At 46.9% G+C, this 14,295-nt stretch overlaps 7 protein-coding genes across 7 annotated transcripts; 2 read left to right on the top strand and 5 right to left on the bottom strand.

Annotated features, from left to right (window-relative positions):
• Positions 1 to 644: 644 nt before the first annotated feature.
• BDV38DRAFT_284155 (copper metallochaperone ATX1) lies at positions 645 to 1,117 on the bottom strand (the record flags this gene model as incomplete). Its single annotated transcript, XM_032060206.1, has 2 exons — positions 645 to 796; positions 1,030 to 1,117. 2 exons carry the CDS (start codon positions 1,115 to 1,117, stop codon positions 645 to 647), a joined length of 240 nt encoding a protein of 79 aa, XP_031912214.1.
• Positions 1,118 to 1,578: 461 nt separating this feature from the next.
• BDV38DRAFT_284154 (uncharacterized protein) lies at positions 1,579 to 4,655 on the bottom strand (the record flags this gene model as incomplete). Its single annotated transcript, XM_032060205.1, has 3 exons — positions 1,579 to 2,545; positions 2,600 to 4,484; positions 4,553 to 4,655. The coding sequence occupies 3 exons, from the start codon at positions 4,653 to 4,655 to the stop codon at positions 1,579 to 1,581; spliced, it is 2,955 nt and encodes a 984-aa protein (XP_031912213.1).
• A 458-nt stretch (positions 4,656 to 5,113) lies between these two features.
• On the top strand, positions 5,114 to 5,935 carry BDV38DRAFT_272216 (kinetochore Spc25 family protein; the record flags this gene model as incomplete). The annotated part of the gene is made up of 2 exons (XM_032057448.1): positions 5,114 to 5,342; positions 5,391 to 5,935. The coding sequence occupies 2 exons, from the start codon at positions 5,114 to 5,116 to the stop codon at positions 5,933 to 5,935; spliced, it is 774 nt and encodes a 257-aa protein (XP_031912212.1).
• Positions 5,936 to 6,171: 236 nt separating this feature from the next.
• Positions 6,172 to 8,428, bottom strand: BDV38DRAFT_272215 (SKI complex subunit WD repeat protein SKI8; the record flags this gene model as incomplete). The annotated part of the gene is made up of 6 exons (XM_032057447.1): positions 6,172 to 6,355; positions 6,414 to 6,600; positions 6,669 to 6,762; positions 6,819 to 6,988; positions 7,043 to 7,303; positions 8,062 to 8,428. The coding sequence occupies 6 exons, from the start codon at positions 8,426 to 8,428 to the stop codon at positions 6,172 to 6,174; spliced, it is 1,263 nt and encodes a 420-aa protein (XP_031912211.1).
• A 225-nt stretch (positions 8,429 to 8,653) lies between these two features.
• aspD (septin aspD) lies at positions 8,654 to 10,517 on the top strand. Its single transcript, XM_032054919.1, has 6 exons — positions 8,654 to 8,945; positions 9,011 to 9,139; positions 9,196 to 9,277; positions 9,325 to 9,462; positions 9,519 to 9,732; positions 9,784 to 10,517. The coding sequence occupies exons 1-6, from the start codon at positions 8,807 to 8,809 to the stop codon at positions 10,120 to 10,122; spliced, it is 1,041 nt and encodes a 346-aa protein (XP_031912210.1). The 5' UTR covers positions 8,654 to 8,806; the 3' UTR covers positions 10,123 to 10,517.
• On the bottom strand, positions 10,518 to 11,673 carry BDV38DRAFT_250053 (guanylate kinase). The gene is made up of 5 exons (XM_032054918.1): positions 11,550 to 11,673; positions 11,373 to 11,483; positions 11,089 to 11,291; positions 10,866 to 10,987; positions 10,518 to 10,796 (listed from the first exon to the last, which is right to left on the bottom strand). Exons 1-5 carry the CDS (start codon positions 11,647 to 11,649, stop codon positions 10,652 to 10,654), a joined length of 681 nt encoding a protein of 226 aa, XP_031912209.1. The 5' UTR covers positions 11,650 to 11,673; the 3' UTR covers positions 10,518 to 10,651.
• On the bottom strand, positions 11,674 to 14,242 carry BDV38DRAFT_250042 (putative Golgi matrix protein). Its single transcript, XM_032054917.1, has 6 exons — positions 13,715 to 14,242; positions 13,242 to 13,661; positions 12,752 to 13,187; positions 12,416 to 12,695; positions 12,237 to 12,343; positions 11,674 to 12,173 (listed from the first exon to the last, which is right to left on the bottom strand). The coding sequence occupies exons 2-6, from the start codon at positions 13,611 to 13,613 to the stop codon at positions 11,950 to 11,952; spliced, it is 1,419 nt and encodes a 472-aa protein (XP_031912208.1). The 5' UTR covers positions 13,614 to 13,661; positions 13,715 to 14,242; the 3' UTR covers positions 11,674 to 11,949.
• Positions 14,243 to 14,295: the final 53 nt, after the last annotated feature.

The following is a 14,295-nucleotide window of genomic DNA, read 5'->3' as shown; positions in this document are numbered from 1 at the left end:
GTGTCCTTCTTTTCCCAACTCGTCCACCATTCTTTCGATGCCGCGGGCACGTTGACTAACTTTTCTTGCAGGCAAATCTTTGAACAACAACCACACACACGATACACACCAGAACTAGGCCGCCCTACCTGTGTGAGAAGAGGCGATCAATCTCAACCGTGTCACTCAGTGCCCGAAGGTAGAACAGTTGTTATTGTGGATTAGGTTGATGAGCTGGTCTGTTTATGAGCGCTCTGTTACATGGAATCCAGCAGATCTAGTTTCTAGTGTATATTCCTGCATGGATACTGTACATACATATGATATCATAAGCATAATACCCAAATGTGTGCCAATTGACGTCGTGATAATCTACTACGGCCATGATAAAAAACAAGCCTGCACTTGAGTATTCAGAACTGTTCGGCACCCTTAGGGCCGCCTAAGGTAAACCATTTGCAATCGCCTCCTGGGAGAAGAGTAAAGGGGAAATAGTTTTAATTGTGAGAAACAGAGGTTTTAAGCGCAGCTCTGTCATGACCATCTCAAGAGAGGCCAGATCAAAGAATTACTGCCTCCATCGCAACAGATGCCGGCTTGCTATCCATCAATTCATCGACCCGAGTTCTTTGAAAGTGTGGCCACCTGTCGGCAAAACGTTCCATTCACACAGCCATGGTTTGCCCATCTGCTTCGCCAGTATTGACTGTCTTCCCAGTTTTCTTGATAGTATCCAGCACTCTCTCATATGGCACGGACGGTTCCGTCACGACGGTGGCAGTTTGAGAATCCAGACTGACATTGAAAGATTTGACACCTGACAACAAAAGAGTTAGTGAGCTGCGAGTTATCTGTTTCCGTAGATTGCTAGATAGTTGTTGTCGTGGTCAATTATTTACGTATCACTAGTATGCCAGGGAGTGATTTTTTTTTGTCCTCTTCTTCTTTGCTTTCTCCTTTTGCTCTATCTATACATGATTTTGGGACGGAGGGGTTCTAGTCGAGGTTCAGGGAATGTGGGGAGGAGGGGAAGAGAGAAACAACACCAACCTTCCAACTTCTTCAGTACTCGTTCTACGGCCCCAGAGCAACCGCCACAGCTCATGGTGATGTTAAATTTGTACTGATGTTCAGACATGGTTGAATGATCGGTCCGTTCTGTTTAAAGGAGGATGGAGAGAAAGTGTCTCTTCTGAGGTAGCGTTAGGCGAGGGAATTTGGTGGGGAACAAGATTAGTTAGTCAGAGCGGAATGAGGGCAAGCCAATATTAAACGTATTCATGGGTGTTGTCGGTAAGATGTAAATGATGTGACTCTCTCTGCCAGGCCAGGCACAAAGGCTACATATATATCTTCAACTATCTGAAAGGGAAAAATGCAGTAAGCACCCATACCCTCTATGTGAAACAATGAACTTAATCTATTTTGGGCTAAAAGATATAATATCTCTTATTCATATCCTTCTCATTTCGCTATTAATTTTCAAGGAAGACAAATGACTACACCTCCCTTTTACCTCCTTCGCTTCTTCTTTCACTCTCTTCCTCCCCTTCCCCTCTTTTAGCCTTCCCCGAGCAGAAAAAGACCAAACCTAGGCGACTAAAAGCCAGCCGCTCGCTTCTTCTTTTTTGCCTTCACAGTACTTTTCCTCCCAGCTTCTCGACCACCAAACGCCCCTCGCTCGACTTGGGTCATAGGAAGGCCATCTCCCATGACCTGACTGCTCTGAAGTCGCACCATGGGCTGTTCATTGATCTCAGGCTGACTGCCCCATTCTCGGACAGTAGGCGCTGCTGATGTCGCTGGACGAGGGGCGAAAGAGTCTACTTTCTTTTTCTTCAACCTGCGCTTCGGGGTCATATCCTTAGTGTCCCATTGCGATTCCTCCAGTTCCAGTGCTTGTACGGTTCTTTGCCAGTCATATGTAGCTGGGTCTGTCCCCGGTCGCCAGTGTTGTAATATATTTGCCACCTTTGGAGACACAAACCGTTTTCGTTCACCATCGAAATCGGTAAAAGCAGCTAGGGTTGAGTTAAGGAATCCCGGATTTTTATTAGATGTTCCACGGTCTTCGGTTGCGAAGCTACCCCAGTCACCTTCTGGTATGGCAGACGGGAAGAGTGCCTGTTTCCCGCTCCTGAATTCCGAAGTAAATCCTGAACTGGATGATAGCGCGCCTTCTCTTTGGTTTGATGATTGGGAATTAGTTCCATTCGATTCATAATCTATCCTATGCGCTGCAACCCGTGCCAAGGCAAAATCAGCTGCAACATTTCGGATGATTTTTTCCTTCGTGATTCGTGCGCGAATGGGTATATTATGGGATAGGGTAAGCCAATCATTGACTGATTGGTCATATATCTCTATCAAGCCAGATCTAGAAGACTCTGTCGATTGAACAGGCTTGGTAGATCGCAAATCTAGAGGGCCAGGCAGTTGCACTACAAGCTGTTGATGTCTGTGGGTGCATGTATTTTCTGTTAAGAGCGCAGATAGCAAGTCCTCGACATCCTGTGCATTCTGGTCAACATCATCTAATGACGAGCTGCGACCAAGAATTTCAAGCCTGGGGTAGTCAGTATCATGGCGTTTAAACGATATATTTCTTCATGAACCATACAGAGTCTGACTAGCCGCTTGGCTCGCTGGAGATGCAGGTATCTTTTTTTTCAACTCTTTGAGAGACTCCTGGAAGCCCTTCTCATGCCTCTGACCGGGATCACCTCCCGGTGAAACTACGAGTCTCCCAATTGCAACCTCATAAACCTGCGAGAAGTCGATAGCCCATTGGGAAATTGCAAGTGGTGTGATATTAGAAATCCCAGTATCTGGGAGAGTAGGCGTTCCAGGGCCTCCTACGGACTCGTCGCAGTCATCAACTATGAAATCCCCGTAAGACTGTGATGAATGCAATTGCGCTTGGCGTGTCGTTGCGTAGCGTCGTTTCAACCGGATGATATCATTTTCCACGTCTTGCCTACCTGAAGCACCGTTATCGGAAGGCCCAACATATATTGATTCATGAACAGATAGGTGTGAGTCTAACACGAAAAGCTTTATAAGCTTCACGCCCGGATCACAATCTCTTCTCCCCGCCGTCGATGGTAGATGCATGATATTTCTGAAAATGAGTGATGAAAACTGTGCCAGGCTAGGTTGAGACTCGACGTTATATTCAGACCCCAACGGGATATCTAAAACAAAGGGATCGGGCATAGGTTCTATGTCTTCATGGCTGGTGAATACTGTGGGACAATGGAAAGCCAGTGCAACGTGGCTTAGTCTTGAGTACAGCACAAGATAGAGGTCCTCATATATGGACAGATGCGCCAATCGCAAAGTAGTGTCTTCCGGATCTCGAAAGTGACGCCAGGACAAACGAGGAAAAAGGGAAGGCTTTTTCCCATCTTTAGCGGCTACAACGAAGTCAGTGTTGACATCTAGCCAGAAGACCTGCGATGTCGTTAAGATGAAAATACTGGATGCGTTGCAGGAGCTCCGCTTAACATCCAAAATCCACTCCGAATTTTTCTTCAGCCCAAGCTCTATAGGGTAGGGGCATGCCTGATCGTCTTCCATCCGATATAGCATGGGACAACGCCTGTCAGAGACAATGAAGCTATTGACATCTCCAACCCACTCTATGGCCGCCCATCCATCATGTCGAGGATAACCGTCTATATCGTGGCTGTCACCAAGATCCAGCCATGGTAGTGCGCCAGATTTGACGCGTTCAACAGTCCAATTACCTTTATTCTGTCTGTGGCGACCAGATATCTCCCAAATGCCCCAGTTTCCCCGCTCATCAACAATGCCGATTTGCTTCTGGTACCAAGGATTGAAAGTCACGGCTGCATGTGCAGAGCCGCCAGTTTGAGAATTGGATATTTCCACCAATGGGTTTGCATCTAGACGGGTATCACGGGAGCTACTTGGCAACATCTGATTGCTCTTGTGGCATATGTGAGCAGGAATAGGCCGCCTATGATAGAGTGGCCGGAACACCAAGGTAGAATGAGGAAATCGGACCGCCATCCACGTTGGTTTCTCTTCCACGGTGCGCGCAAAACATATCTGGCGAACAGGCGCGCCTCGTGCACACCACTCGGCACTTCCGGTTCCCTCAATAGAGGGGACACGCATAGGGACTGTTGTACCTAGCTTCAAGTCCACCCAATCTTCGTTCAGTTTATATAAGGAAATGGCATTGCCACACTCGCCGGACGCAACTACTGCGATCGGGACAGTTCGACTCCCCGATTCATCGTTCTCGAGGTCCACTGCATACCCCAGGTCTAAGAGGGATGAGACTAAAGGGTCGCATATCTCGCTTGTCGTTGTGACGGTATGGGAGAGAGTCTCATTGTCAATGAGTGGCCAGCAAGCTGCAAGCTCGGGGTAAACCTTTGGGACGAGGCTCTTGTTCTCGATTTGTGATGATTGTGGGGCTGTAAGGGGCGATGTGATAGTGGTCTTCGTTGCCCCAGCGAAAATTATACGAGGTGCTTATAGCAGGGTCAGAGTCAGTATGAGGGAAATCAGCAAACGATTCGTATTGTCCAGAGAAACCTACGTAAAGCCAACGTCCGGGAAAATTCCCAAATCTGTGTCTCCGGATGGTATGTCGCTTTACCCAAGTGCCCATATTGTAGAGCACTGGCCGTATGTTCATCCATGGGGGTTCTCTTGGCTCCTGACGATATGTAAAAGCTCTAGCCTTGCAAGCATATCGAGAACCGACCAGTAGGGCGTTGAATGACGCAGTTCAGGTTAGCTTAAAAGACACGTGCAACTGCTTCGCAGGTGTGGTCATATATATGCGCCTATACCGGCCATTGAAAAGTGAACATATGGAATGGTGGTCGAGCATATATAAATATACTTATGCATGCACCGCAAGTTAATGGCTTTTTTTTTGACATGGCTGCCACCTCTTACCGCCATAAGCACGTATCAAAGTGTCCCGCATTAAAGTCACGTGATGCATATATGCCAAAGTCACCTTAAGTGCGACTGTTGCACCGCAACAAACAGTTCAGACGAGCATTACCACATTGTTCAGTTAAACTATACCCTTACTTATTTATGACTAAAACGTGAATGACATCAGAATTAGACGTTGTACTCACTCATCATGGCTTCTTTCGAACCCTCATTATCGACTAGTGGCATGCGTCCACCTCTCACATCAGCAGATGCACCTTCTATGGCTGATTCACTGCCTAGTATAAACTTCGGTTTTGAGGATCTACGCAATCGCATGGCCCAATTCACTGCTCGGTTCGATGCTTTCATTGAGAAAGGCAGAAAACAAATATTGGAGGAGAGGAATCAGTTCAAGATTGGGCTGGCAGAACTCCAAGGTGCGCATATGTGGACACTCAAAGGTACTGTGACTAATTCAAGCTTAGAGGACCAACGAATGAAACAGAGGGATATCGAAATCTTGAATCTCAAGTCGCAAACTCACGACCAAACTATTCAGAAGGAAGCCGCCGAAGCCGCCGAGATGCATGGCACAATTTCATCTGTAACGATGGAGCGCGATTCTCGTCTCGCTAAACGAGATCGTCTGAATCAACAAATCAACGAGACAAGGAAGGCTATAACCCAGAAAGTGGAAGCCCAGAAGGCTCATGCCCGGCATCTCGATGCACAGGCCCGCCTAAACATACCAGAGCTAGAATTCTGGCAGGATTATCTTTGTCTTCGGATTGAGGGGGCCGGGCGGGAGGATCGCCTGAAGTTCATCTTTACCCACCTACTCGAGAAGGATTGGGAAGCTGAAGCCTGGTTTGAACTCGGCACGTCTAGTCGCGATTACGAAGTGTTTCATACACGCCCCAAAGTGGACAGAGATGCACTTAATAGGGAGTTAGATATTTTAAACGAGGATCGCGACTTTGGTGCTTTTTTAAAAAGGATGCGCCGTCTGCTTGTCGAAACAATGAAATAGAAAAGGCCCACTGATTGGTGCGGTGGTGGAATTTGACTATGTTGAAGACAGCATAGCTTCTTATGTTGATGGTCATGAATTATGGCCAGGTGTAGCCGAGACAAATGCGTTGCTAAGATAGGTAAAAAGTATAGAGTTCTCTAAGCAGTCAACAGTCCCCACGAAATTTACTCGATCTGTTATTGAGACATCTGCAGAAGGATGCCTAAGTCTCATGGATTGCACGTGTCAACAAATCAACCGCCTGTAGCTTCCCTGTAGAATGATATGCTGCGGCTTGCCCCGGCCGTGGCAAACCCTTCTGACTTCCCAATCTTCGGTAGCCATTTGACGTTCCAAACGGCTCTGTCCGTTTCGGAATGCGTTGCAACACATGTTCTAGTATCAATCGACCAGACCTTCACTTTTCCATCGAATGATCTTCTATATCATTAGCGCAAATTTGTTGAGCAGTTCAGGTGTTAAAGGAAAGGCATACCCGCTTAAAAGATATTCTCCCGTGTGGCTCCAAGAAAGCGACAAGACCCATGCTGAATGCCCTGAGAGATTAGCCACCTGCTCGCCAGATGAAGTGTCATATAACACGATCACGTTGGAGTCTCCACCAGCAGCAAGAAACTTTCCCCCGGGGGAGAATGCAACAGCTCGCACGGGCTTCACTAGGCCTACAAGATATCAGATAAGCCTGTCAATTAAATATGCGGGATTATAAGGATGTATGTGAGGCATGTACCTGACAAGCTGAACGGCATACGACCTGTTTCCGTGCTGAAAATATAGACGCTGCCATTCTCATGCCCACTAGCTATAAAGCGGCCATCTGTCGACTATATGAGACTGTCAGTGCGACCGAAAGAGATGAAAAACTGGGTAGACAGGTTACCAAGTCTATGCAAGTACCAAAGCTACCTTTGGTCTCATAATAACGTATTTGTTCGCCATTGGCATCCAAATCCCACACTCGAATGTGCCCATCTTGGCTTACACCGGCAAGATACTGGCCATCGTCTGATAAGGCAATAGCCCAAATATCGGTGGATCCTGCGCTACCAGCTGTTCAGATGTTAATATAAGAAGTCACTCGAGGATTAAAGCACATTCGATTACCTGAGGCTGTCTTATTCTCGGACCAGGTCCCATCATGACAGGACCAAACCCTGATCTCACCACCGAAACCAACACTTACTGATCTCGATCCGTTGCCACCAGTTACAACATGATGACACCCAAGTTTATGGGCTTCATCGATTGATTGTACTAATGGGAAATCAGGGTCAGCGGTCGAGTGAATCTTGAGAGCAGAGACACCAGAAGCCGATATAATCTGCTTGTTGGTTATAGCCAATGAGAAGATATCAGTAGGGTGTGCTATACACTATTAGCACAACATTAATCAGATAAGGAATAGGAGAAAAGGGGGAGTGGGAGAAGAGTTAGGGGAAACAAGTTCAGCTGGCGGAAGCGTAAGAATATGGAGGAGCTCCATATACATACCATTATCTGCGGAACCGCAGGATAGATACTGTTTCGACTATGATTGAATGTCAGAATAGGCGGTCAGTAATATAATCTATTCCCAAAGGCTTACCATTGTAAAATGTCTTAATCATGTATGGGGACAATCTAGTTCGCAGGCACCGACGCTCCGCGGGGATGAACAAAGTCGATGTAATTCGCGACAATAGTGGGACAAATTCACCGTCGGGTGAGATCATCAAGGCCCGCCTTCATACGAGCCAAAAGTGGCATTCTTAGGAACTTACACACTACGCAATTTGCAGGAATTGGTAATAATTCAGCAGAAAGTACGAGATATGGCCATTCAATTGAAGGTGGTGTTTTTTTTTTATTTTTTTTGCAAAATAATATTGTAAACAAACACGTAAATTTCCCTGTCAGAACCAGACGCCGAATGCCATGCAGCATATATATATCCGACACTTCATGTATAGTAAAAGTACAAGCCTCAAGAGCACAGTTAACCCACCGCTTTCTTCGCCTTCACTGACACTGTTCAGTCTTCATTCCCAAGCAGTTTGGGTTTGCTTCCATTGCTTTTTAATATCTGTCAAGTCATTAATTGCCAAACTCGGACCTGATCAAGACGGTGGTGCAAAGTCACATACTCTCAACACAGTGTGGGCATAAAACATGCGCACGCTTTATTTGACCGCACCCAGGGCAGGTGTTGAGGCTTTTGACATCCTTCAAAGCCTTGCCAGCCATCTGTCTATGACGTTTTTTCATGTGGGATGTTTTCTTTTTCGGTACGGCTCGGAGTACAGAGTCCCAGACATCGGACAGGAGCCCCGGTATATTCAATGACAATGCGGCGGCTTTGAAAAGAGTGCGAGAAAAATTGGGGGACGTCTGCCCGGAAGTCTGCCAGATTCGAGACCATCGTCCTCCGACGGAAGACATAGCTTCGGAGGCCATGAAGATACGCGGCAGAATCTGGGAGGAAGAGGTAAATGGAAGCGATCGCAGTGCCATGGTGCCCAAGTCTGGGAGTAGATCTGCTGGAATGAAGGTAATTGAAGGGAATTGGGCGTATCTGATATCAAAAAATTATACCGCTGGAAAGTGAAGCTACCCGCCGACATTGCTGACTTTGGTCCGGAGATTGACCTAATCCCGAAGCAGACTAGTGGCTCCCCTGAGAGCGCAACAACAATTAAAGGGGCCCATACCGGTGATGGCCTGCATCTCTCCATCTCTAGTCAAACTAGCCACCTGGGGGTAGAAGCTCATCTTTCAAGCAGTAGACCTCTTTAGTAGTCTAACTCGTGTTTGATCTTCCAGTCGTCACTCACCTCACCCCCATTGATCGCTCATTGAAGAGAACCCCAGGGAACCCTCGTTCTCTCCACCATGGCTACCACTACTACCTCGACCTCGGCCACCCCGGCTACCGTTTTCCCTCGCAGCCATGTCGGTTTCGACAGCATCACCTCCCAGATTGAAAGGAAGCTCCTCAAACGCGGCTTTCAGTTTAACGTGATGTGTGTTGGTAGGGGCTCCCTGACCTACTTGTGTATAGAAAACCATTGACCGTCAAACTGACTGTTGGGAAAGGCCAGACGGGTCTTGGAAAGTCTACTTTGATTAACACTATCTTTGCTTCCCACTTGATTGACTCGAAGGGTCGTCTGACCCCTAATGAACCTGTGCGCTCGACCACAGAAATTCAGACCGTCTCCCACAGTAAGTCAACGTCCCCCATTTATACGCAAGGTACCCCGTTAATATTCGGCAACTAGTAATTGAGGAAAACGGCGTACGTCTCAGGCTAAACATCGTTGACACCCCTGGATACGGGGATCAGGTTAATAATGATAGATGGTATATGACGTTCTTCTCATGTTCGCGTTAAGCTAATGCCTTACTAGCTGGGACCCTATTGTCAAATACATCAAGGATCAACACTCCGCGTACCTTCGAAAGGAGCTTACCGCTCAGCGTGACCGTTATATTCAAGATACCCGTATTCACTGCTGCTTGTTCTTCATTCAACCATCCGGCCATGCGTAAGATCCGAAGCCTCTGGAATTGGCGAGATATGGCCAAGCTGACTATACTCTAGCCTCAAGCCCATTGACATCGTCGTTTTAAAGAAGTTATCTGATGTCGTCAATGTTGTTCCTGTAATTGCCAAGGCCGATTCACTTACTCTCGAGGAACGTCAGGCGTTCAAGGAAAGAATCAAGGAGGAGTTTGCTTTTCACAACCTGAAGATGTACCCGTATGATAACGACGAGCTCGATGACGAGGAGCGCGCGGTCAATGTTCAAATCAAGGTCTGCACCTCTCTAATTCGTGTACTCAATCAGCCCCTGATATATAAGCAGGACATCATTCCATTTGCCGTGGTTGGCAGTGAGAGAACTATAGTTGTCAATGGTCAACAGGTTCGCGGTCGACAGAACCGCTGGGGTGTTATCAATGTGGAGGATGAGAATCACTGCGAATTTGTATACCTGAGAAACTTCCTCACTCGCACCCATCTCCAGGATCTCATTGAGACAACAAGCCAAATCCACTATGAGACCTTCCGTGCTAAGCAGCTTCTTGCTCTGAAGGAGAGCAGTGCAGCGGGAGGTCACAGTGGTGGGAGTCGGCCCATCAGTCCCTCAGCCGATAGGGAGCTCAGCCGCAACTCTCAGCGGATGACCATGAATGGCTATTAACGGCGCACGAGAGCGTCAAGGATAAATCTCAATGCTCTATGGAGCAAGCCGTCCATGCCAGCTGTTTACATACATGGGTGCACACGCAGACAACTTAGGGGCAGTGTCGAGCATCCCTTCACCTTTCCTTTTACTTCATACATAACTTTACTTTTATACCAGCATGTTCTTACAGATATTCTTTTAACTTCTGATTCGCTCTTGGCTTCGTTGCTTATTTTGCTATCTCCCAGCACGGGAAGCGAGTGCCTTTATTCCGTTTTCTACGATTGAGATTGTTATTGCGGATCAGAAAGCGGCTAGCAATGATAGTGCTAGCATCATTTTTATTGCCTCATGTACTTAAATTCCTTAATCATCACACCACGAGGGAAATACAGTTGATACAACCCAAAAGTTCTGCTGAATAATGCCTTATAAACAATAGGATCAATCACCGTCCATGACGTTGCCAATCCTGCAATATCTTGTCAATCATGACATAACTTGCACAGCACAGATTTTTACCCCGTAAATTGGTTGATTATTGCTAGGCGCCAAATTTACCATTGTCGACAATCCAGTCCCTCAACTCAGCATAGGCTTTTTCCAAATCATCATTGACAACTAGCTTGTCATGTGCGCCAGGCTCCTTGGCATACTCGAGTTCATTTTTGGCCTGTGCTAAGCGTTTACTGTTGAAGTTGCGGTCAATACCTTCTCGCATATAACAGAAAATATGCGACCCTTTCGATGTAACTCACCTCAAGCTCTCTTCGGACTCGGTGTCTCTACCTCGCAATCTCCGTTCTAGTTCTTCAACCGACGGCGGTGCGAGAAACATAAAGCGAGCGTTCAGGTCCGTACGCTTCACTTGCTTCACGCCCTGTTAAATTAAGGCCATCAGTACGACATTCTCGGCCTAGTGTTCATCCTCCGTGAAGCTTATGTGTTTTGAGGTCCGTGGAAACATATGGAATCAATTACCTCCATCTCAATGTCGAGGATACAAATCCTACCCCTCTCTGCAATATCTTTCACGGCCTGGACACTGGTACCATAGTGGTTCCCTCCAAACTGCGCATGTTCAATGAACCCGTTTTTGCTCACAAGGTCCAGGAAGTCCGCTTTGGTTGTGAAATAATATTCGCGCCCATGCTGCTCGCCCGGCCGTGGAGCTCTGGTGGTGTCTGCACTCGATAAGCAATGGTTAGCTTATAGAAAAGCGAGACAGAATTGTCGTTGAAAAACCAAAAAGATTCAGGACGGACGCGAAACAGAAAACCCAAAGGTATCGGGATATTCAGCAAACAGTCGTTTTAGTAGAGTTGATTTCCCAGCACCAGAGGGGCCCGATACCACTACTGGGCGAAACTTTTGCACTATATACAGGTCAGTATCCTGGTTAGTTCACCGCGTTGAGTGGTATGCGCTAACGGGATTCGCACCAGCACTGGTTGACATTTTCAAAGTTGAGCGGCGAGTGAACAACTGGAAACGTCCACTATAAGAATGCAAGGTTAAACGAGACTTTAAAACGCCTTGCATAGACAGGAAAAGCTGGAAACGAAGCCTAGGAGACACCTCAAGAACTGCCGCATTTTGACTCTGATAAATTATGTAAAGGCGGTGACCACAGATCTACGGCAAACACCACAAACAGGAACCGACTGCTTTCATTCAGTTGCATGTAAACTCGGTCATAAACAAATAATTAGAAGTACAAGTTCTGATAAGGTCCTGCTTATCATATAGTTCACGGAGGACTATACTACTAACAAGCCCTTGACACAGTATATGTGAGCAGCAACGGATGTGTATCGGCTGTCTTCTAGATACCTACAGCTTTCAAGGCTTTGGTTGTGTATATTCCTGCGCAGCCTGAGATTCCTGCTCGAGAAAGTTGGACCAAAGCTCTGCCAACGACTCCTTGTTTGAGTTCCCATTATCTAAGAATTCAGTAGCCAGCGTTGGGGTGCTAGGGGTACGATGGATAGGTGTACTTGGGACTCTAAACTTGTTAGAGGTACTTGAGGTTCCTGGGCGTGCTAGACCGGCCTGTTCACGCTGTTCTGATGCCGATTGTCAACTCTCGGCTCCGAGGGAGGGGAAACAAAAAAAATAACATCACATACCATCTGTCCAACCTAGAAGAGCTGCAATAAGTTGCAATATCTGAAATTTTTTTGGGTCTGACCGATCAAGAGTAAGAAAATGCAGAAAGTGGTTTGTAACAATATGCCTAACAGGAATAGTCAGCAGATGTCAAAAAAGCTACTGTGGAGCTTCTCTTGTATGGTGAGTCTCGACGTGCCTGTCAACGTTGTCCTCGGGCTTCCCTTTCTTGAGAAACCTCAAGGCCTTGGTCAAGTGATCGTTCAGCGTCACCGCCTCATGTCTGAGTTTGCCAATGAGGAGGTTCTTTTCCTTTACTTCTTTCTCAAACGGCCTCACTCGCTCCAATTCTTTCTGAGCACTTCGGAGAACTTTATCAGCATCCAACGCCTTTTTCTCTGCAGAATGAAGGGCCTGTTTTAGCTCTTCAAGTTGAGCGGTAGAGCTCTCCACGAGCTCACGAAGTTCTTTTTTGCGAGCTGGGGATAGGTTAAACCTTTCATCCATGACAATTTATATGTAAGGGTTTACCTACCTGTCTGGATTTCCTGCAGGGCTCGCTGTAACCCGTCTACAGCGGCTAATTGAGAATCGCGCTCATCGGATGTTCTTTCATAGGTATCTTTGAGGCTAGCAAGCTGCTCCTCAAGGTCTACAACTTTCTCGCCTAGGGTTTCCCTGATAGACCGCTCTTCCATAGCAAGAACTTCCCAATTGTGCATGGCCTCCTTAGCTTGCTCGAATTCGGATTGAAGATATGATTGTTGCTCAAGTAATTCCTCCTTCTCCTTCAGCCAGTTCTGCTGTGACAAGTTCGTCCTGTCTCGTAATGTTGAGATCTCGTTCGACTTGTGTTCATTCGCTTCCGAGAGCTCTGCCAGTTCAGAGCACTTTACCTGAAAATTCTCTTTCAACGCTGAGTTTTGTTCTTCCAGCTCCTCTATTTTTAATCTAGCTTGAGCAAGTTCCTCCTATCAAAAAGTTAGCTATAGAGCAACGGCTCGGGTTTTTGTGAACGGACGCACAGCATCTTCCTTGAGTCTTTCACCTAGCTGCGACTTGATCGTATTGACACGCTCCAATAGCTTCTGGAACTGTGATTCTGCGTGTTCCTTTTTGTCCTCGGCATTATTCAGTTTGTGCTGTAGAGCTTCCATGTCCGCTTGATGCTTAGATTGTATTTCTTCTAAAGACCTCCGCATGTCCGTCACCTCAGCACGTAGTGAATCCCGATCCCGTACAAGAGCGTCGAACCGTTCTTTCGACTGGAGTGCATCGGGGGGTGATTTGGCCATACTGCGAAAGTCCTCCTTTTCTCCATATAGGGGTACTGCTTGCCGCTGGTTACAGGAGTCATTTTTTATACCATCATTGGAAGCGCTCCCGTCTTCACTCATGTGGGTCTGATTATCCGTAACTGTCTCCTCGGTCGACTTGGGCACGACCTGGTCTCTGTTATCAGCAATCGCCGGGCAGAGTAATTAGTAAGACAACCCACCCTTGAGTTAAGCAAGTCGGATGATCCCTCCTCCCATGGCGTTGCAGACGTGTCCTGCTGCTTTTCAACATCCTTGTTATTGACTTCCCCGTTCTTTGCAGAGCCCTTGTTCTTCCTCTTGTTTCTCGGGTTGCTGTCTGGTCAAGAGTGATTTGTAAGAACGGCACAACGAAGAGTATGGGAGCTGCTCCTCGACAAATGCGTACCTTCGTGCATTTTTTTCTCTCTCTTTCTTTTTATGGAATTTTCGGGATATGTTACGTCTCTTAAGTCGAAGATGGCGGCCACTCGGGCGTGGTTACGAGATCAAGACCATAGCTGTCAACTTCCTTTAGCGCGGTCGTAGTTATTCGCTAACTCCCGAACCTCGCTTATGTACATATAACAACATACTACTAACTACGGGGTACCTCAAATACATTGAGCTGCAAAAGCACCACAGACTTAGCGGAAGCAAGAAAATGTGTCTTCCAATATGTATGTTACTACTTTGTGGTATGAAGTCAAGTTTGTGTCATTGGGTTCAAGTAATTTCCAATTTTTCCCATTAGCTATTGGCATCTAAGCACCACGTAGTACGC

Source organism: Aspergillus pseudotamarii (genome assembly GCF_009193445.1).
Source record: "Aspergillus pseudotamarii strain CBS 117625 unplaced genomic scaffold BDV38scaffold_36, whole genome shotgun sequence".
Classification (NCBI taxonomy): Eukaryota; Fungi; Ascomycota; class Eurotiomycetes; order Eurotiales; family Aspergillaceae; genus Aspergillus; species Aspergillus pseudotamarii.
The sequence above is the reverse complement of the archived record's forward strand: the minus strand, read 5'-3'. Positions and strand labels throughout refer to the sequence as shown.